The following is a 23311-nucleotide window of genomic DNA, read 5'->3' on the forward strand; positions in this document are numbered from 1 at the left end:
TCAGTGTTTGATTAATTGATATTGCAGTGAATTAAAAAAGTCATTTTAGAGCTTTATTTCACAAAAAGTGAAAAAAAAGTAGTACTAAATGTTTTGATTTTACCTTATTTTTTACATTTTTTTATTAATAAATCATTTTTTTTCGAAAACTAATAATAGAAAAAACTTTATTTTAATACTAAATTAAAGGTGGGATGCCTAGCTTTTGAAAAAGGTGAAACACTTTATAGTTAGTGTTGCCACTTTTTTTTAATATATTTTTTTTTCATTTTAAGTACTATTTTATAAAATGGTCAAAAACACCACTTTTGCGCTCGATTTCGACTTTACCCCCATATAATAAATTAAGGTACTCTTCAAGACCTTTCATTTGATATACGTTTCATCACTGTTGAGCAATGTTGTAAGTGGGCCCAAAGTCCATACAAAAGTGCCCATGGTCCTTTGGACAAATGATCTAAAACAACGAAAACATACACGTTTCCCAATTTTGACCTAGGATAAGGCCCTAAAAAGTCAATATATATTTTTTCGAAAGGACGATTACTAGATACAATAGGACGTTTCAAATAACATCTCTTCTTCACCTAACTTCTTGAAAGCTTTCTTGTAAACATTTTTATCTTCGATTTTAAGCCGGGAAGTTCGGCTGGGCGATTATATATCTCTTCTTTAAGATTTAAATATTCTTCGGATTGGAATTCTACTGATTCCAAGTCGATCAACGGGGCAACATCATCAAGAATCAGAGAATCTTTATGTATCCGAGAATGAGTATCCGGTACTACGTGTTGGCTACCTTTTCAAAAGATTTCAAAATAATTTCTTTAATTCAGTTGTCGAGGACATAGTCTTGGTTCTAAGAGCTGACATTGCAGGGAAGATGCTTAAAAAATAGAATGTCTTTAAAAGTCTTGAGATATTTTGAAAAGTATAGTCCGTTTTTTTTAATATTTATTCAATCATTTTTCACTAAAATCATTATGACAAAATTAGTTTCTTCCTTTAATTTTTGTGCTAGTGTGAATTTAATCTTTTAAATTACCTAACTTGAACCAAAAACAGACAGATCTTTTGAATCCAATTCTACAAAAAAAGGTAATTTGATTCGAATATGGTCGAATCTTTACTTAAACTTGACATCACCTGATTAAACTCTTTCAATCATAAAAACTCCAAACCATAATTCACTTTTAATCAAGGAGCATTTTAACGATGAGTAATAAAAATATATGTAAAAAAAAATTCCTTAGGGATAAAAGCCATCACATCAAGCTTAAGACACCCACAGAAAAGTTAAAACTGTCCCTGGTACTAAAAACCATTTCAATTCAAGTTCCACATAACTGCCCATCCTAAGCGACCATCAAGCTAAAAACCTCCACTCCACACACATACCTTTCCTTCATTTAAGAACTTGATTTATATCTGTCTGTCAGGGATGGACGTTTCTGCAGTTTTTTACTTCTTGCTTCAGGCAAATTGCGGAATTTTTCGGAATTCGCATAGTTTTTGAATTCCTATCCTACGAACTATGACTAACTTAACCAATGGAATGAATTCATAAATCATGGAGCCGGTAAAAACCGACTCTTGAACACACAGTCCAAACCGCTAGTAACAAAAGAACAGGAAAATTAATAGTTTTCCTTTTTTTTTTGTTGCTATCGTTCGTTGGTCGTCATCATCATCATCACACTCCTATTCATGGACATGGAGGAACTCACGAAGGACAATCTTGTATAAGCTTGGATAAAATTTTGAACAAGGACGAGGACGATATGGAAGGACGTTAGTAAAATGAAAAAATGAAAGAAAAAAAGAGAAATGAAAGCTTGACTGTTAAAACAAAAGCTTCTCGATGAAGTTACTCAGAACTACCGTGGGGAGTGTTGAATTGGAACAAGGACTTGAATTAAAAACGGAATTGTGATTGGACTTTACTGTTGCCGCTGTAAAAGCTGGACTGAACTCGGAAGGAGACGAGAGCATCCGTTGTTGTACACACTGCACAGCAGCTCCCTCGCTCATTCGCTGCATATTAGAATTGATTTTGCTTTTCTGGTTTTTTTTTTCTTTTATTTTTTTTTTTGAAAAATTTAATCACTGGTTTACGCCTTAAGCTATGACAAGTCTGTAATTAATGAATGATTGAAGTTCAGTCATGCATTAATTTTTTTTTTTTCTAAAGAAATAATGCATCTTAGTTCTTTTTTTAAATTGTATTTCCATAGAAAATGATTTTTTTATGATTTACATCAAAAACGGTTTGTTAGTCTCACCATTCTATTAAGTTAATCGGTTGAATCAGAAAAGAAGATTAAATATAATTGTTAAACTGAGATGTATGTATGGATGTTGGTTAGAGTTGGATATTCGAATGCAATAATTGAATTTATATGAGAAAGAACAATGTTTACGTATACAAAAACTAGGGGCTGTCAGAAATGTTTAATAATTTTCAATGTGGTATGGAAAATAGGGTAAAAAATAGGTGGCTGCTGGGGAATTCCATCGTCAAATGTGGCATATCTGAATAGTACTCGTACATTGAAATTTGTTGGATCTTATTTATTTATTTATTTATTGCAGTTCAAAAATATTTACAGTTACATGGTGTGTTTATTTAAGAGATATAGAAAATTAAATTCTTTACAACTTCAATATAAACTAAGTACTAATATGAAAAATGATTTAAATGAAAAGGAAAAAAAATGACAAGGGAAAATCTACAAGAAAAAACCCTTATATGATACTTAAAAACTAAAATTGCACATAAACCCAAACGTGATATGAATAAAATATCTAATTTATAAGATTAAGAATTAGCTCATTATCAGAATAAGAACATCTTCTAAAAAAGTTGTCTTGCAAATTATAGAGTACAAGCTTAAGTTGATTTACATTAGCCTTATCATGAAGCCTGGCTGTAGAATAGTGCCTTGGCAAGTTTAGCATTAATTTTAATATTTTGTTTTGCACTCTTTGAAGCTTTTTTAAATGGGTTTCAGCGCAGTCAAACCACACTGGAGCACCATAAGTAAGTATAGGCTGGAAAATAGTTTTGAATATCAAGATTTTATTATGCATACCAAGGCCTGATTTGCGATTTATGAACGGGTATAAAATTCGTATTACAAGATTAGTTTTGTTTATCGTGTTAGCGATATGTTTGTCGAAAGTCAATTTCTTATCAAGTGTTACCCCTAAGTATTTGCAGTTTTCGGACCAAGCAATATCAACAGAGTTTAGCTGTAATGTACTTTGTGGCAAAAAATCTGATTTTCTTCGTCGAGAAAACCATAAAGCTTGTGATTTTTGGACATTAACCTTGATTTTCCACTTATGAAAAAAGTTTTGAAGGGTATTCAGTGAGCATTGTAAACTATTGAGAGCGCAATGAGGCAATAGACTAGACGAAAAAAGGGCTGTGTCATCAGCAAACATAGCAAATTTAGTGTTTACATCCAAAGGTGGCAGATCGGACATAAAAACATTGAAAAGAATGGGTCCCAGCACAGAACCCTGTGGAACTCCACTTTCTATATTATATAGAGTAGATTTTACACTTCCTGCGTAAACAGCAAATTTTCTGTTTTGTAAAAAACTTTTTATTAATTTAATAAGATATGTCGGAAAACCAAACATCATAAGTTTGTAAATCAACCCGTCGTGCCACACAGTGTCGAAGGCTTTTTCGATGTCCAAAAGCACAAGACCAGTCGATAATTTTGAATTAAGGCTACTTTTGACGTGATTTTTAATTCTTAAAATTTGATGACTTGTGGAGTGACCAGCTCTAAAGCCAAACTGCTCATTAGGGTATACGTTTGCATCCTCAATATGGTTTAGTAATCGTCGATTAATAAGCTTTTCAAACAGTTTACTAACGGCACTTAATAAACTAATAGGTCTATAACTGTTAGGATTATCTTTTGCTTTACCAGGTTTACATATAGCTATAACGTTTGCTTTCTTCCAATCATTCGGAAAGTACGAAAGAATCATGCAACAGTTGAAAACCATTGTAAGATACTTGGTGGCCGTTGACGGTAAGGCTTTAAGCAGCCTATTGCTCATACCATCAAGGCCAGGTGATTTTTTGGGTTTTAATTGTTTAATCAACTTCTTCACAGTACTATTTTTAAAAAAGTTGTTGCTATTAACGTTACTCGTTAAGGAATTGAGCTCAATAAGCTTATCTTGCACAATATTTTCAGTAACAATATCACTGAGATGAGATGAGACTAAATGATTTTGGTAAAAACAGTCAGCCAATGCGGTTACCTTTTCAGATTGAGTAACAAGAACACTGTCATTGACTCGAAGAGGCGGAATAATTGAACTTTTGTTTTTGATAATTTTTGTTACTTTCCAAAAAGGTTTGGATCTCTTATCAAAACTGGATAATAGGTTATTCCATTTTTTATTTTTAAAAATGTCTATCTCGTTTTTTATTTTTGTGTTCAGAATTTTAACATTATTCTTATAAATTTCGAATCTAAAACGAATCCATTTTCTTCTTTCCGAATTGCGCATGCGAATTAAGCGTAAGATATATTCGGGTAATATAATTTGGTTTGTATGAAAGGATTGGGTCTTAGGAATAGATAATTCAGCCGCTCTGTTTACAACCTCCATAAAAGAATCTAAGAGAACATCAATCTGTTCAGGTGAAGTAATACGATCGATAGATAAACTCCTTTGATTTAAATTTTGAGAAATATAAGAATTGTATCTATTCCAATTCGCTGCGGAAAAATTGTAGCTGACAGGGATCACATTATTTTGACTTACAGAATTCTGAAGGCAAGTGCATACTGGTAAGTGATTCGAACGTAAAGCATTGACGGTAACTGGTTGTGAAAAGCGAAAAGCATTGTTTGAAACAAAAAAGTCAAGCGTTGAAGGATTCTGAGATGCACAACTTGGATAGTATGTCGGTTCGAGAGTATGTAACAAAGTAAGCGATCTGTTAAATGCAATAATATCATTAAGGATATTACCCCAACAGTTCGCTCTTAGACAACCACACGATTGATGTCTACAGTTTAAGTCACCACCGATTAAAAAATTATCATTTCTTCTAAACAATTTTAAAATATCTCGTTTAAACAAAGTTTTCTTCTCGTTGGTACCATTTCCACCAGGGAAATACACAGAAAAGATACTAAGTCTATTTGAATCCTGTAAAACTATTTCAATACCAATAGCTTCAATAATATCAAACTTAACTGTGGGAATGGCAAAGTGTTTAATAGATTTATTTATTAAAATAGCTACCCCTCCCCCCTTCGAAATTTGCCTATCAAGTCTATAGCATGCATAATTATTAATTGCGAAATTGTTTTCATTATTTAGCCAGGTTTCAGTTAATAAAGCAATGTCAATTTTATTAACTATCAAGAAATTGAATAATTCATGTTTTTTATTTTGAACGCTTGTTGCCTTCCAAGTGATTATTTTTGGGTTTGTGTCAATCATATTGAATACAGATATTTCACTGCTAGAGTGGTAATAACATTGAATTGTTCGGATTTTGAACGACAAGTACTTAATTTTGATAAAACATCATTTAAAAGAGAAGAGATTTCATCGGTGGAAAAGAGTACGTTACTGCTACAGTTTTTCTCAGATCCAAGAGTATTTGCATTTACAACTTTTACAACTAACTTCCTTAAAAAGAGTCAAAACACTTACACTTTTAATTTTTACATAAACACTCAAAACTTCAAGTTAGATATCGTCAAAAAACAGTTTTTAAATGTTTTCAGACTTCAACAATTTTAGATGTTTTTACAGTTTGAAATAGCACCAATTTGGGTGAAGATTTTTTGGATTTAATCTCAAAGTTTAGCATTTCTTCGACGTTTTTTAGAATTCAGAGCGCATTTTAAGCTTCATCTTAAGTTTTGAACATTTTTTTTATAAACATTTACGGTGTCCTCTTTATGCTGAGTCGAATGAGATATTATTTAATAATATCGGTTAATAATTGCGGAAGCTATGATTTTTTTACTCGAGGATACTCTTTTACAGTTGATACTAAAACTAATGGTAAAAAAGAGGTCTTAACTTTTAGAAAAAAATGTTATTTTGATTTTTTTTTTGTTGCTCAGATATAATTTTTTAAACACTGTTCATTTTTTCTTGTCCCTGAAAACAAAAGCTCACAAAAAAGGAAGTACAAGTACTTTTGACTGGACCTACCTATCTCTATGTATTTCGAGGTGCATAATTTTGAGAAAATTGAAAAAGTCCCCAATTTGAATGAGATTTTTATGTTTTTTTGCAATTTACTCAAAATTTTGAAGGTGTTTGGGCATAACTGACTTCAGATTCGGATTAAGCTCGTCTTTGTTTTCTTATAAACAACCATTACTTATTTTTTATTTTTTCTTGAATTCGTGTGCAAGTGATTTTTGCTAAGTTATTGAGTGTTTCAAATAAAACTTAAATATAAAATAAACCAGTGAAAATGAATTATTCAACACGAAAAAAAGATGAAAGCTATCGAGATCTTGAACTTTTTCAGAGGCTTAATCAACTTCGAACTCTAAGACAAGTCCTATAAAGATTTCATCAAATATTGAATACAAAATAGAAAAATTTGCGTGTTGTGTTGTAAAAGATACAGGAGAAAGGGGTGTAAAATCATTTTAAGAGTTTAATAAGTTATTTTCCAAAGATGAAGAAAAAAAGCATGTGGTTGAAAAAAACAGGAAAGTAGTATGCACTAATACAACTAAGAAATCGCTTACAAACATTGTTTAAACAAATAAATTTGGCCTTCAGCTCAATCGTGAATTATTTTGCTTTGTAGTAATGAAGTAATGATATGTATGGTTTTTTTTTTGCCTTATAACGTGGGACACTACCAACAAGCAAATAATCATGAAGTGTTTTATTTGGGAAATTCAACGATACTGTGATCAACCAACGAAAAATAGCAGAATGGAAAAAATATTTTGGGAAAGCTAGGATACTTCGAAATAATTATTGGAAGTACCTACGGGATATAACATGGCAGAATGTCAAGCGAGGAACTATGGTATCAAAAGAAAAACAAAACAACAAAATTTAAATATCTCACTTCACATTACATTACTATCCTAAGATCGTAACAGATAAAACTAGACAGTGCCAAAAAGACTGGATCTACTGGAGGATCAAACAAGAATTGGGGTTAGAATCCAACCATTTAACCAACAGTTTGGTTCCTTGTGAAGTTGAACATGAAAATTACCATTCTTCAAAGGAAGAGGAACCCGAAAGAGAAGAAGAAATCGATTTTTCGAAATATTGATTCTATCCTTACAAATATGTATAGTGTATACAGTGCCTATGAATAATTATTAAAAGACAAAATGTTTGAGGCAAGGAAATTTTTCCTTTAAAATGAAAATTGAATTTTCAAAAAGTCTTCGAGTTGATTTAAGAAATCGGTTGTATCGTTCCACTATAATATTAGCAGGTCCTTATATCGGTGCAACTGATCAATCCTATAAAGATATCCGGTATCTCCAAGCAGAGGCATGTTTTTTCAAGATTTTGGAATGAAAAGTGTATCTGTATACGGTGTGAAGTTAAACTTATCAAAAATCTTTAAGTACAAAGTCTTTAAAATCTTAAACCTTCCTAAACTTAAGAACCGACAGCGGGACCCTTTTTATTAAATTAGGTGTATCTAAATAAATTTCATTGTTAACTTTCAGCTATTCAAGCTCGGGTACCTTTTTTAAACATAAAAAAAATTATACTAAATTCCTTTGTAATTTTTCAACCAAGTTTATCCAACCATTTAAAGGATAAATACCTTAAAACAACAATAAAGCCAACAAAAAAAAGGCATCACAATCTCTATACAAGCTTATCACTTACAATGTATCTCTCTCTCTGGAGAAGCAAGTCAACCATCAATGAAAATCTTTATTACACAAAAGTCATTGTTTTCCCATTTTCAACCACCACTTTTGAACGCACATCACTGAACCGACCGACACGCCAGCCGCGGTGCGCGTTTGTCTTTTATGATTCTTGGTTTGTTCACCGGAAACATCAAATCAATACACTTCAATTGGTTTCAATTCAAGGGTTGCCTCAACTTGAAGGCAGCATACACGATGGAGAAGGCAAAGCGGAGCAAGGTCTTAATGCAGGAAAGCCGATTTCAATAAAGAAGAAATCAGGCAATTTCCTTGCGAGGGGAAATATTCCCTCTGTAGACATTGAGAAAGCCAACCCCCCATCCTCCCAAAAAAAATAAAACCAAATGAAATAACAACTTCTGAGATATTTTTCTTGAAGGGGTAAACGGAACGTTCACCAAAAGGGTTTTATTTTTATTATGTATATTTTTTTTTTGTTTCTTGGCAAGCAAGCAAGCAAGGCCTCCCGCAATATGAATGAATAAATTTAATAGGAATTTATATTACAACTTACCGGCAACTTGTAATGTAGCATTCCTGCTCTGTGACACTCCAAGTTCGTTTTTAGCCTCGCACCAGTACACCCCAGCATCACTTTCCCGACGAGAATTTACAACCTGAAATGAAGAACAGAGAATGAAAATGAAAAAAAAAAGAAAAATCCATGGAAAAATTCAGAATTAAAATATACGTATATTGTGCGCGGAATGGGGGGAATGGGTTGGGCACTGAAATTCAAAAGGGAGATGGATGAAGAAGAAGTGACACACTTCGATTTTTTGAGCTTTTCCATATTGAAAGAAAAATAAGGGAAGAAAAAAGTGGAACAGAAGGTTTTTTTTTTTTTGTTGTTGTGTTATGTTGATGGAATAAGGCACAAGAAATTATGCCTTTCAAAACGAATGAGTTCTTGACTTCAATTTTGTGCCTTTCGTTATCGAAAAAAGGCGTCCTACTGTGAGAACAATCAAACGTACTTCAGGTTTTTTTTTTTTTTTTTTGATTTTCTGTTAACAGATGGGACGTCAGTTGGAAAATATATATATTTTTTTTCAAATCAATTCTGCTTTAGAAATGAAAATTGTATTGAAAAGTATTTTCTATGAACCTGAAGACTTAAACAATAAGTTCATTAAAAAAAAAACTTGATAAATTACTTTTTAAGCCCTCGGAAAAATTGATTTGAGCAATTGTCTTTAAAATAAATCTTAATCATTCTAAGTTGATTGAGGTCCCGTGAACTTCTTGGAAGAAAAGAACGTTGTGAAAATTATTTCTTAAAAACCTCTGTTTTGGTTAAAGACAAGAATTCGAAGTAAAAAGCTTTGTTTATCTGGAATCTACTAATACAGTAAAACCATCTTTGAAAGAATCCAGGAGAAAAGGTCCTGTGCAGATTTGACTAAAATGTGCAGAACAAGAATATATTGTTTTTTAAATACTTACTTCATTAGAGTAAGCCGTGTCTCAACCTAACACCTCCAAAAGTTCAGCAGTAATGCTAACTCCTTATCAAGCTTTGTCGATGCTTATAGAAGCAAAACTATCACGTGATATTTTGCCTTCATATAAAGCTGTACAAAAGAGAAAACAAAATGCTATCCAGAAAATCTTAGTGTGAATGAACTAACAGCTGAAGTTCCAATGCAGAACTTGCTCAATCACACTGTTGAGAGAATTTCTGCATCAAAAAAAGGTGTTTTCAATAATGCGAGCTGTAATGAACTAACCCTCGATTCTTAAGTGGGTTTTGATGGTGCTTCGGGGCCAACGACTACCATCAAAGGTTTTCAAACACAATTGATGCAGATAACAAATTTGTATTTATAAATTGTTTGGTACCACTAAAGTTATCGAGCACATCAAATGTTTTTTGGAAGAATCCTAGTACTTCTTCTCCTAGGTACTGCAGGCCTATAAAAATAACTTTTGAGAAGGAAACAGATTCATTAATCAACACGGAGAACGAATCTATTCAATTGGTATGAACTGGAAGCAACAAAAATAATTATTGAAAATAGAGAGTATATAGTCAAACACCAGTTGATACTTTCAATGGTTGATGGCAAGCTTTGTAACAGTCTGAGTGATGTTTGCTCTGCTCAGAGATGTTATCGTTGCCCACAAACTGCCTGTGAAAAAATGGAGTAAATCGAAAGGGACAGAAGATTGTGTGGCTCAAAACAAATCAAGGAAGGATTCAAGAGGCATTCGAAAAAGAATTAGGGTTAAAAATTGATCGACTAAAGCCATTATATGGTAACACAAATACAAGAAATAATGTAGCTAGACGTTTTTTTTTAAACTATATTAAATCAATTGAAAAAACTGGTATAGATGCGAATCTGCTAAAAAAATTTCACATAATTTTGCAGTGTTTATATCAAGAGATATATAGATATTAAAATTTAAATTTATTGTCTAGAAACTGCAAACTTGTTTGTATTGCTGTATCCTATCCTTGGTACTATATGAGCACTTCAGTTCATAAAATTCTAATTCATGGACATGAAATAGGTTTCTAAAGTGTTTTGCCCATTGTTTATACAGCCTGATTTAAACAACCAGCCGCAGACTGAAATTATCGACTATTTATCGGACTCAGAATAATTATAAATATACAAATAATTTATTTACAACACCAGACAAAAGTAAATGCGGATTTTCATGATGCAAAGAACTTGCGACAAGAAAGAAGTTTTTAGGAGCCGGCGAAGGGCGAGTACCAATGGAAGTCAAACAGAGTAATGGTCTGTGACTGATTCTTTTAGGAAAAACACAGAAAAAAATGCAAAAAGTCTTAATTTTAAAGCCCGTTTTCACCAGAGCCCAAATGAGATAATTTCCCAAATTATTTCACTTCGAATATCAAATCGTATAGGAAATTTTTAGAATTTAGAATTTTAGAATAAAAATTGACCTAATTCGGGACGGTGAGAGGTAAAGAGATGGAGCGGTGAAGTGAGATGGAGAGACGAAAAGAAACGGTACGACGAAGCCAGATGAAAAGGGGAAGGCATTCGGAAGAAGGGCTAGCAGAACAAGAAGCCAAGCCTGCTTCGAAGCGACAACGCTTGCTAGTCTCCTTAGAACGAAGTCAGGCTCGGAGTAGAGGTCGACCAAGGTGCTCTGTTTAAACGAAAGGAGTTGAAAAGTGGTCGGAAATACCACCTAATCGAGTTGGCCGCCGTTCCAATGTAATGCCTTCATTTGAAGCGCGTCCCAAGTTAAAGGCTGCAAATGCCGAGAGTCCGTTTGACGCTTTTGCGCTATTATTCTCTGATAATATTTTGCAAATGATAATCGTACATACTAATGAAGAGATTGAAAGGCAAAAGCCTAGGCTTAGAGACAATGGTAGAGTTTTGCAAACGTACCACGTCAAAACGGATAACATTGAAATAAAAGCTTTCATTGGACTTTTATATTATACAGCGGCGTTGAAACTAAATAAAGTTGGTACCGAAGATATGTGATCAGAGATGTATTTTTCATAATTATAGTACAAGTCGAGGGACAAGACGTTGGCCTCTTAAGTTTTTTTTTTTTTTTTCAATATGTTGGATCAGGCTGGCATCAATGCTTTCGTGTTGTATACTTTGAAACATTTTTAAAACAATTGGGTTTTAGTTTGGTAGAGGCACAACTTCGGTGACGCTTACGATCCAGAGGTTAACGCACAGATTTGCGTAAAAACATTCAAAAAATACTTAATGAAGATTAATTTTCTGTTGAAAATGTTACAATTATAAGAGAGGAAACTAGGGGTAAATGCGGACTGTGCTACAATAAGCAGCATATACGTACGAGAATGAAATGCGCCTCATGCTCAAGACCAATGTGTGATGTACATTGTACACAGATCAGGACTATGTGTGAACTGTTATTCTTAGTACCAATGACTTTTTTATAATATTCATTCGATAATATATGTATATATTATAAGTTATATTTTTGTTATTTTCTTCAAGTTTCATAAAAAAACTTAATTCTTCATACCTGTAAAAATGTCGGTTTTCAAGCGGCAATTAAAAATACTTAATTGTAATGAATTACATAAAGGATTATTTTATATTTTAGTACAGACATTTATCTTTATTTTCCAATAATTTTTATTCCTCTATTTTTTATTTAAAAAAGTTATGAACTTTGGGGAAAAAATCGATTTTCAAAAAGGCTTTCCTAAAAAAGTCAGGTAAGTATGGTGATATTGTAGTTTTATAAAATTTTGAATACAATATTCGAGTTGCTCGGAAAATTTTACGTCAATTTCATATACATATTGTCTATGAAATACTAAGATCGAAAAAAGTTATAGCCACATAAAAAAGTTAAAGCCAAATTCGCACCGGTGTGATTACCACGTCACAAAAAAGAGGTGTGCCTACAGAGGGTTAATAGAGGTCTTAATGCGGTTTTACTTGATGCGGTATTACTTTTTATCAAGTCTAATGAACCTATTTTTAATTTCTCTTATTAAATACGAGCTCACGACCTTACTACTGAGCTATTTAAAACACCGGTCTATGACCTGGTTGGAGTATGCGTCAGCTCTTTATCGAATATGGTCAGAGCAAACCATGTCCGCAGATTGGAATACCATTATTGTCTGCCGGAACCATAAGAAAAAACCCTCTGAACTGTGCCAACCACAGAGGAATCAGTCCCCTTAACATCGCCCATAAGATCCTCTCTCCTGCAATATGTGAACGCCTGAAGCTTTTTGTCAACAATCTGATAGGTCCCAGCAAAGAAGAACGGCGCACGGAACTCGAAGGGAACCTTAATCAACTTGGCCAATAGGGCGGGGTAGAAAAGCTTATTGCTTGAAACCCAAATTCATAATGGTTTGAATCGCTGCCTTCAGGTAGATCATCCTTACCAAGTAAGTAAGAGATATGAAAGGTAATTGAAGCATGGAGTTTTAGTGACAGCTTAAATTCATGTAGAACAACATTCATGTAGCCAACTATTTTTTAAGAAGGTTGTTTTATTATATGCTTGATCCAGAATATGTAAATTCACAGAAAATAACATACAAAAACACAAATACTCACAATTTTAACTTTTCTTGAATTTATTGTTCAGATTCATTGTTTAATTTGGAAAGAATTCACAATAAAAAGATTAACTGCTGCTCTACACAAAAATGAAAAGATACTTTCTCAAAAAAAAGTACATATTTTTGTTTTTCTGTTGGTTTTTCATCTCGAACCCAAACTCATTTATACATCCGGAGCCTCGTACCATATCCGTTTCTTTGGAAAAAAAAAGTGAAGAGAGCATTCGTGTCTAATGCAATCTACTAGACCATAAATTTACCAAACTCAAGCCCCCCCCACCATGACTCTATCTTTCCATGTTCCCTTCGCTTTATGTATGTATGTATGTAGATATATTCTACAATAACATAAGGAAAACATAAAATACCATATTTTGCGTACTTGGTACTATATTTACATCGAGAACATACATTTATAAATGAATGCCACTTAAGTTATGAAAATTCCTAGGAACGAATATAAGGCTTGAAGGTTGGGGAGTGGTGGATTAGAGCTCTCGAGGACTGGGACGAGGATGGCAGTTAATACTCTGTGTTTTACTGTGTCGGTGTTCGGTGGTTATATGAACTGGGTAGTATGATGTTTGTTTTTAGCTTTTTCATTCCATCTTTTCAACTGATAGGATTTAGGATGTTTGTTTTTATTTTTATTTATTTACTGCTTTACAAAACGGGCATGTATTGGGATGGGAAAAATATTTTTGAAATGAAGGCATTCCTTTAGCCAACTACAGGGCCAATTGAAACAATTGGAGTAAATTATTATTTTGTGGAGGTTATTTTTGGTTTGTTTGTTTTTGTGAATGAACAAATTGTTAATTTTCCTTGATTTTTAGATCAACCAAAAAACTAAACATGAAGTGCATATTCTAGTTTAGTTTTGTTAAAATCTCGCACGCAAGTAAAAACTAATTGGGTTTTCAAGGAAAATATATAACCTTGTAGCTTGTATACATTTGTTTACTAGATTGTGTTTTATATTCATAACTCAACTCGAAAACCCGTCAATGTTTTTGCTGCCTACCAAATTTTAAAGCGAAGGGTATAGCCCGACTCAGGACAACACGACTTTGTACACCCCAACTCACGACCCGACAGCCCGATTCAACCCATAGCCCGACTCAAACTGGCCATAGTTGGTATGGTGAAGAGGAAGATGGAAAAGTGAGACAAAATAAAGGTAACGTGGGTTAGCATTTATTTGAATCTTTCCCAGCAAAGCTGGACAATCAATACTGCCTGTTTTCAGTTGGTGAATAGAAATTACGTCCGCAATAGCGCGGCGTTGAGCGAGTATCTGAAGGCTAATAAGCTCTAGCCGATCTTCGTAGGAAGGTAGGTTAAGATGATTAGACCATGGGACACCACGTAGGGCAAACTGGATAAAGCGACGCTGTACTGCTTCAATTCTACGGGAGTATGTAGATTGGCCACATATATGTCATATAGAGTGCTTTGGTAACATATGGATTGGTGAATTCCTTCGACCATCGTTTTGACAAATCAGAGGGAAGAATTGGCCTTATTTATAATATAATCGATGTAGGCGTGGAAATTAAGCTCCTTGTCACAAATGATCCCTAAATCACAGATGGATGAAACAATCGGAATGGGAAGATCGTTGAAGTGGTAAATCCTTGGGGATTGGTAGAGACGCTTTCGGGAAAAATTCATGGTTTGGCATTTATTAATGCTAATATTAAAGTGGATTTGTTTTATATAAGCACATCCAAGAAGTAAAGATGATTTGTCCGCTTAATTTAAGACGGAAGTCATCTGGCCAAAAAACCATGTATATTCTGCACTGATTGTAGTCAAATTTTTTTGCGTGGAAGGACGTTTTAGTGGAACACTGCGCACGTCAAGTTATTAGCCTTCTCCTTGGGTTTCTTCAGTTTCCCTAAACCTTTTGTAAATGCTTTGAAACGCGAGATAGTTAAGGGGCCATTACAAATTGGCTCATTCTATATTGCATAGAATTGGGACAAAAGTTCACAATAAGTTTTGATATTTTGATGAATTTTGAATGTGTAGGTGCTCTTCGGTGCTTGTTTTACGTTATATTAGCTATGTTTGGTGAAGCAACAAGTGAAATAAACTTAACTGATTCCGAAAAACAATTTCAAATCTTTAATCCCAAAAACTGAGTTTAATCCACAGAGCACATGAGAACTGAATTATTAGGTCAAGTTATTACAAATCTAGCCATTGTTTCAACTTCTTGTGAGTTACGTAAATATTCGAAACCAAAATCATATTAATAATTTTACGTTGCGTATACGCCACAGTGAACGAATCATTCACGGCTTATTGGAAAATTATGATTTTTTTGTTTTGTTTACAAAATGATCCACTCTTCCAATCATTTACAGTTGCAATCTTTATATCCAAAATATTGTATTTTTAAGGAAAAATTTAACGATATTAGTCCTAAGTATTTTCACTTACCGATTTGCCAAAATGATTTTATGGACTTTTTTTATATTTTTTTAGAGTTACGACCTCATTTAAAGTGTATCTACCTCTTTTGGTAATTATAGCAGCCTCCTTAATTCAGTTCAGGGACTTTCGCAGCTAAATTTTACCCTTTAATTATTCTGCAATAGCAATTAAAGAGTCTTTCAAAGTCAGTATTCTTCCAAAAAGTTAATCAAAGGATTGTAAAAAGATACAAACTTGAAAAATATTTCTTTATTATCATAAAGATTTGATTGTGACTTAAATTATTCGATTAATCAAAAAAAAAATGTGTAAGCCAGAATATGCAACCCCTCTACTTTCTTTAGTTTATTCCATATCCGGCTATCTCCCGTAGAGAGCTGTAGCAATCTTTTCACTCACCGAAATCGTCCCTGCGCGTTCCCTTCCTTATGTAGCAGATTTAGCGAATAACCTTGCCTTGTGTAACCTCATATATGAAGAAAAACAGTTGAATTTCCTTAATAAATTCCATTTCTATCTTTTTTGATTGTGTTGTGTACCTACAACAGCCTTTTCGCTTAAACAGGAAATGGAATAACCAATGTATGTGCTTTTGTGCACGAATAGAAGAAAAACACAACAGCCAGATAGTCCTTTTGCGCGCCTCTTCCATCAAGCAGAAATAATATAACAAACAAAAAAAAAACAAATAGAACAACGAAAGAGAAGGAGAGAGGGGCGAAGTATACTTTAGGAACACAGAGCATTAAGTAGGCATATTAAAGTATCTTATTATTATAAACACAAGCTGATGGAGCCCTACTAATGCTGGCTTTTTCTGCTGCTGGTAGCTGGTGGAAGAATATTAGATATCCAAGAGTCCTTAATGTTCGTGTTCACGTGCCTCGAGTTGGTAGAACATAGAACGAAAAAAAAAAAAAAATTGCACGAACTCCAAATATGAGATGGGTAGATAATATCCGGAGCAGGAGCTTGCTCGCGCGTCCTTGTCCGCCACTATACGGTACGGCGGCGGCGGGTATATAAATGGAAATTGGGAAACTTGGTGAAGACAGAGAAGCGTGCGGTAATGTGCTGCCGGATGGCAAATGGTTGATTTAAAATTTAATTTCGTAATTTTTGTGTCACACATGAGGTTATAATCACATGACACATTGTTATGTTGATTTTATGAATCTCTCAGGATGCAGTCAGGAACAAAGTGGCAGTGCTTAAAATTTTAAATTAAAAAAAAAGGTATTGTACATACTTTTAGGCTGGAATATAAACGGGTAAATTTATTTTTTCATATATAGAGAATGTTATAGCGGATGTTACAATGTTCAGCATTTTCAATGGATAAGTGTATGGGTTTTATTTAACAAGACATGTGTTGAAAATTAAAATTAAAGACTGTGTCTAAAATATCTTAATCGATTACAATTTTGTAGTAAAATGGATTTTATTTTACTTTGAATATCAAACTTACACAAATCCTTTAATTTTACAAAATAAATTGTTATTAGATCCACATAGGTTTTCAATATTGTCTTTCCACAAATGTATTTATTTATTTACATTTTTGAAAATTTATAAGGTACATATGTGAACTTAATTCTTAGAAAAAAGGAACTAAATCAATTTATTCGAAGAACTATTACATTCTGATACAAAGTCAGAAAATGATGATTGCATATGTATGCACTATCATAAATTATTTGCATGACAAAAAGCAATAGGTATTGAGTTTTCACGAGCAAACAACTCTTCAATATCAATTTATTCAAAACTTCAAGTAAGTGCTTTTGGTATGTTTTAAACAACATACATTCATGTATTTGAAAATGGAATGGTGAAATAATAAACAAAGATTATTTACATGTACAAATGTACATACTATGTACATGCACATATATTATTTTATTTTGATGTCACTACTCTTTAAAAATCAATGGGAAGAAACATAAAATTAGTTCCCCGTTCAATAAATTTACTTTTGCTTTAAAGGCCTGCCTATTTTTTGCTATTGTGTCGTATTCTATCTCGTTTTGAAAAACGTTCTTATGGTTTCTTCTTTGTACATGAGAGTACCAGCTTAGTCGGTCGTGCTGTATTTTATCCAAGACCGTATTTTTGACGTGAACGCTTCTTGGGATTATCTTGTTTCTGACTCAACCATGCTTTGAAACTCCAGTGATAGCGAGTAAAGACTCAAGTAACATCTCTGGTGCACACAAACTTATTTTGGGAACTCTAAGGTGATTCCTGTGGGTCACCTTACCTTTGTTTTTACTTGCTCGTAAATTTACACGTCAATTTCTTGAACCCTTCGCTGTCTAAAGGAAACCCAAATCAGATCTCGTGTTTGTCTATCGAATGCTTTTCCGAAACCAACTAGCACAATATTGAATTCTCGTAAACGTTTCCATCTTATCAATAAATGTATTGTTTCTGTAGATTGGGAGAAGATAACTTTCTACCCAACAATTAGCATTTGGCTACTCAGAGGGTGTATCATCTGTGAGGTTGAGTACTGCTTCTAAATTAGGTTGAGCTGTGAAGAATTTTATCACCATTCACAAGTAGCAGGTATCATTAATAAACTTTGATGAGCGAATTTCCTGAGTCTTTCTTCTTCTTTGAGCATTATTTTGAAGATAGCTACACCCTTGTCCATGTTGCAGTTCCTGGAAATCCTGGGTTGCTTCAGCAGCCGGACAGATATTTCAAGAAGCTCGTGATAATATACTTTTCGTACTTTCTGATTTTTGCTGGGCTGGGGACAGTTCTTATTTGCTTCGAAATTTATACGAGCATAGGTTAAGCTTATTAAAAACCTGTCATTATTAAAAGTCATAAGGTTCTTAAGTCAGTTTTCGACGGTAAGTCCCACTCATTCCACTTCTTTGATACACCAAAGATGTTCTAAATTCAAAAAGTTTGCTTAACCTTTTGCACTTTGATAAAAAGTTTTCATTTGATTGATTTTAGATTGTTGATTTTTTTCGGTGGGATTCGTTGAAGCAAACTCGATTTTTCAGAAAATAAAAATTAATGATGGAATAATTTTTTTTTTAATTCCTTAAGTGTGGCTTATCTGAGAGTTATATTAAGCCTATACTGAAAGTTGACATTACCTAATAAGTTTTTGTAATATATGTACATATGTACTTGTACAATGTACACATCAATAAATTTTCCATCCATAAAAATATTTTATCAAAAAATTGAATATCATATAAATTTAACTTGAGCCAAATCCAATTTTTAAATAAACTCCAATGTTAACAAAAAAATTGTATAGTATATTGAAAATTAAACCTTTACTCTCCATTTATCACTTTATAAAGGAGTTGTTTGCAACAGCCAATTTAACAATTTGCATACTAATGAAAATACACTCGCATTCAAACCCAAACTTGTTGGCATCATATTGTTGTTGTAGTTGTGGGAACTTTATAGTTTCGATATATGTATTATGTGTGACACATTTTGAGGCCAAAAAGCGTGAAATTTTCAAATTCATTCAAATATTTAAAATTTTGTTTGCTGAATTTAAATGGGCTGTTAACATTCTTTCATGTAGATAAAATTGTATGATTTTCCAGTTGACCACACAAACACAAAAAATGGCTTTATTGTAGGTATAGGTTTTTTTTGTTTATTAGTTTTTTTTTCATTATAATTTGAAACGTTATTTATTGAGGTGTGAAATCACAACATTGAGGATTAAACGATTTAACAATTGCTGAATAATGACGGCACATAATCTATTGACTAAAGTTCTAATTTAAATGTATTTTAATTTTTTTTTTTAGATTTATCAGTAGTTCATAATATAATGAATATGTTTTGCAGAAAAAGTGTTTATAATGCAAAAAAAATATTAACCTCAATTTGTTAAAAACATTTGCACAAGTAAGTAATTAAATAATTATTTATGTACCTATAACGGTTATGTAAATGTACATTTTCAGTGAATTCGCGAAATCCCTTGAAACAACTTAATCTAAATTCTACCAAAATACATTCATTTAACTAAATTAATGTACACACATGAAAGTTCTCAAAAGTCGATATTCCCAGAACACTAACCTATTTGATTTGTTTCATTATTTTGATATTAACTATATAATTTTTTTTGAAGTTGGTCTTAAAAATATAGATTCAGCCTTATTGTGATTTACAACTATCAATCGATAGTTGATAAATACTGAAATTTTTTAACCTAATTAATAGGAAAACCTGTAAACTTTTAAATGGAATTTTGTAACTAGATTTCATTTAATAACGGTTATTATCTTCGTACACTTGAGGTTTCATGAACGGATGCGAAGATTTGGCCCCAGGTCCTTAGCAACTTCGTTTAACATAAGTTGTTTTTATTTAGAGAATTGCCGCAAATAGCTATAAATAATCAGAGGATCACATTTGACCCAATAAAAATGTCTTTCTCGAAGGATGAATTCTAAAATATTTATGGTTCTTTTTGTGGGTTCTTCTGCTTCTTCTGAAAGATGCAAAACATGTATTGAGGGCATGTTATTCTAGCGGACTAAAGATACAAAAAATCTAGCAATTTCTTCAGTAAAAAGTCTGAGCTTTTTAGAGTCAATCAAAGAATGACACCATATTACTAGTAAAATTGTCAAACTAACATCGACTCTGATTATTTGAGCTGATCTGAGAAGATTCTAAAGCAATTTAAAAATGTTTAAACATTGTTCATGCCTTCCATAACAACTTTCCTGTTCTATACATTTTAACACAATGAAAAAAATATCGTTTACATACTTTTGTCTAGACTGTGTCCTGAACCACCATTCTCCAAAAAATTCAATATACCTACTTCACAATCTTCTTTTAAAACCTTACCTTAACCGAATCTTTTGTAGCACGTTCCTTAGACCTAACGAACATTTTATTTATTACACCACTCTGACTTTTCTTAATGACTACAAAACTAGGGCTCTTGTTTCCTTTTAATTTAAAATAATCATAAATTTAGACATTCATTCCATTTCCTTGTATATACTATACATATAAATCTACAGCAGCCACCCCAACTTATTTTCAAAAAAGGTATACCTCTTCGTCTTCGTTTTGTATAAAATGGCAAAAGAAGCGAAACTGTGTCCTTAACTGGGGAACGTATCATTTGCTCAAGCACGTCCTGTTAATACTCCTAAATCACATGAAGGATACTTTAGAAAACGATGTTCGCATAGCTCTGTGTATATTTTGGGTATACTATATAATTCTATGGACGTGTGTGCACAATTTCTGTCCATAAAATATATACCTACACAAGTCTAGCGCGGGTTGAATTGCGAACTCTAAGAAGAATTAAGAAAAAAAAGAAGACCTCACGAAAAAGATGAATGCGACTTAAAGGTTTACCAGGCAAACTTTGACCCTACGATCAAGACAGCAATTTTCACCTTGGGTCTACCTCGCTGCTCGCCTGCCGTAAGGATACATGTTTTCAAATATCCATAATATAGTATCTATGGATATATACAAATACAAATAAAATGGCAAGGCCAAAAAGTATATCTTTACATCTATCTAACTGCAGCTATAACGGAGAATACAAAATTTGCTCCAGGCAATTGGAGAAGCACTCAGATGAAAATCGATAAAATGTTCCCGGTCCCGGTTTTGGTCCTGGTTAAGGACACACAGAAATTTAGTTTTATCATTTGCCATACTACACAGAGACGAGATACGAGATATACAAAACATGGAAATGTCGAAAACACAACCTGTAAGCGTATAATATGCGTATGTATGTGTAGAGATATACATAACTAACGGTCCGTGTCGTCTACGCTATTTAAATGCTAAACCAACTGACTGCCTCCATTACTGTCTGCCTGCCAGTCAAACTGCACATTAACGTACTGTACGGGTATCTATCTATCTATCTATACGTATACGAAAACGGTACGAGTACGAAAATGTTGATATTTCAATACCGAAAAACAAACGGAAACCGGAAAAGGGATGCTCTTTGCTTTTTCAGGATGATGCTTTAGGCGAGAGGAAGATGAATAAATGAATGAAGCGTAGAGGTACGTTTGTGTCGTGTTTGCTTTCGCGCGAGTCTTCCTATATCTACTCCTCCTACAACAATCTGTTATCCTTTTTTCTTGCATTCTTTTGCTTTTTACTCCTTTTTTTTTCTGCGAAGCAAAAGCATAGAGAATATTTAAGTTGCGTTTGTTTTGCTTTAATGAAGTCGTAATGCGCTTCACATGGTTGTTCTAGGGTAATTAGTTCCCTTTTTCTGTTTTATTTTTACTTTTTTGCATCAAAAGCCGCCTCGAGTACCTTTAAAATGCAAATTCATTAGAAAAACCTTGTTTTATGTGTGTGTGTGAGTGTTTTTTTGGGGAGAATATCGCCTTTTTAAATGTTTGTTCAAGTCTGGATGACGCACATCAAAAATAAATCATAAATCAACAATATTTCTGCTGAGGTCCAAAAACGGAATCATTATTTATTTCTGTGTAAACAAAATTATCGATTGTAATTTTTTTCTTCTTGTTAAGTGAAAATAAAAATAATTAAAAATTATCAGCTATGGATCAAGGTAAGTACAGTTCAATTAAGCGTTTTTTTAGAATTATACTTTTTATAAGACAGTGATAGAAGGTCTTCTTATCGAAAAAATTATCGATTTTCATAAAAATGCGCAAGGTTATTTTGAAACTAATGACTGTTTATAATACATAGGGATATCGTTAACATTAAACAAAAGTGAAAGCCCGCTGCGCATTTTTTTTTAAATGATTTTTTTTCATAAAAAAACTGACACGCGATTTTTCGATTTTTATAGAAACAGAGCCTAAAATTCAGATAAATCGAAAGAAACAGTTTGATTTATTCTATAATAGTAAAAAAATCACTTTTGAGAAAAGATTTGAAAAAATGAATGCTGTTAAGAAAACTGACTGTCCGACCCACTCAAAGAATAAAATTATCAAAGGAGCTACGCAACTTTAAAAGCCAAATAAAGGCGAAATGGGTGAGGTATGGAAGGCATCAAAACAGGGCAGACAACAGAAGCTGAAGTCGTTAAAAAAATTATGAGCACTCCAACATACGCGAAAGATTTTATGGACATAACCGCGACTGTTAAAATTGATAAAATTTCGCCCCGTAAAGCTCTATCCATTATAATTGAGGCTAAATTAAGTAGGAGGCAGTACAATGTTATTCGGAGTTACACCAAAAATATTTTCTCATCGTATAAACTTGTTCAAACAGAAAAAAAAATCTTATCCAAATGATCTCAAGGTCACAGAAACTAAAGCGGACACTTCTGGATCACACTGCAACTCGAATCTTACAAAGCCAAAAGCCTGTTTTTGAGCCAACATGCTCTGACAATTCGGAAATGGTTTTGTTTTCTAAGTGGGGGTTCGATGGCAGCTCGAGCCACACCCATATCAAACAAAGATTTGTATCAGTCTTGTACCATTAAGACTTACTTTAAAAACAAATGAAAAAATTTAGTTTTCTGGCAAAATCCTAAACCGTCTTCACCCAGGTTTTGCAGACCTATGAGTCTTCATTATGAAAAAGAAACTTCAGAGCTGGCTATTACACCAAAAGAAAATATTGAGCCCCAGATTAAATCCTTACCTCCAACTAATATAAAGTGACCGTCCATCATGGTATAAAAAGACAAGGTATGATCATTAGAGCCGCCATCTTACAAAATGGGGTAATAAGGTTTTGACGTTTAATATTTGGCAAAGTCAAAAGCAACAACAATTTCCAAGACAAATTTGTTTACAACAACAATTTTAAAGGGAACTGTCAAAACCTTAAGTAGCCATTTTTTAAGTTTTGACAGTTCTCGATACTGAGTTTTTTCTAATGATCATACCTT

At 33.0% G+C, this 23311-nt stretch overlaps 1 protein-coding gene across 1 annotated transcript in view; it reads right to left on the reverse strand.

Moving 5' to 3' along the window:
• LOC129919550 (protein sax-3) overlaps positions 1–23311 on the reverse strand; it is a 93475-nt gene that overhangs the window by 23957 nt on the left and 46207 nt on the right. The window contains exon 3 of the mRNA XM_056000471.1: positions 8443–8545. Coding sequence (XP_055856446.1) covers positions 8443–8545 — 103 coding nt within the window. The remainder of the gene's footprint in view (positions 1–8442; positions 8546–23311) is intronic.

The sequence above is a fragment of the Episyrphus balteatus genome, chromosome 1 (genome assembly GCF_945859705.1).
Source record: "Episyrphus balteatus chromosome 1, idEpiBalt1.1, whole genome shotgun sequence".
Lineage (NCBI taxonomy): Eukaryota > Metazoa > Arthropoda > Insecta > Diptera > Syrphidae > Episyrphus > Episyrphus balteatus.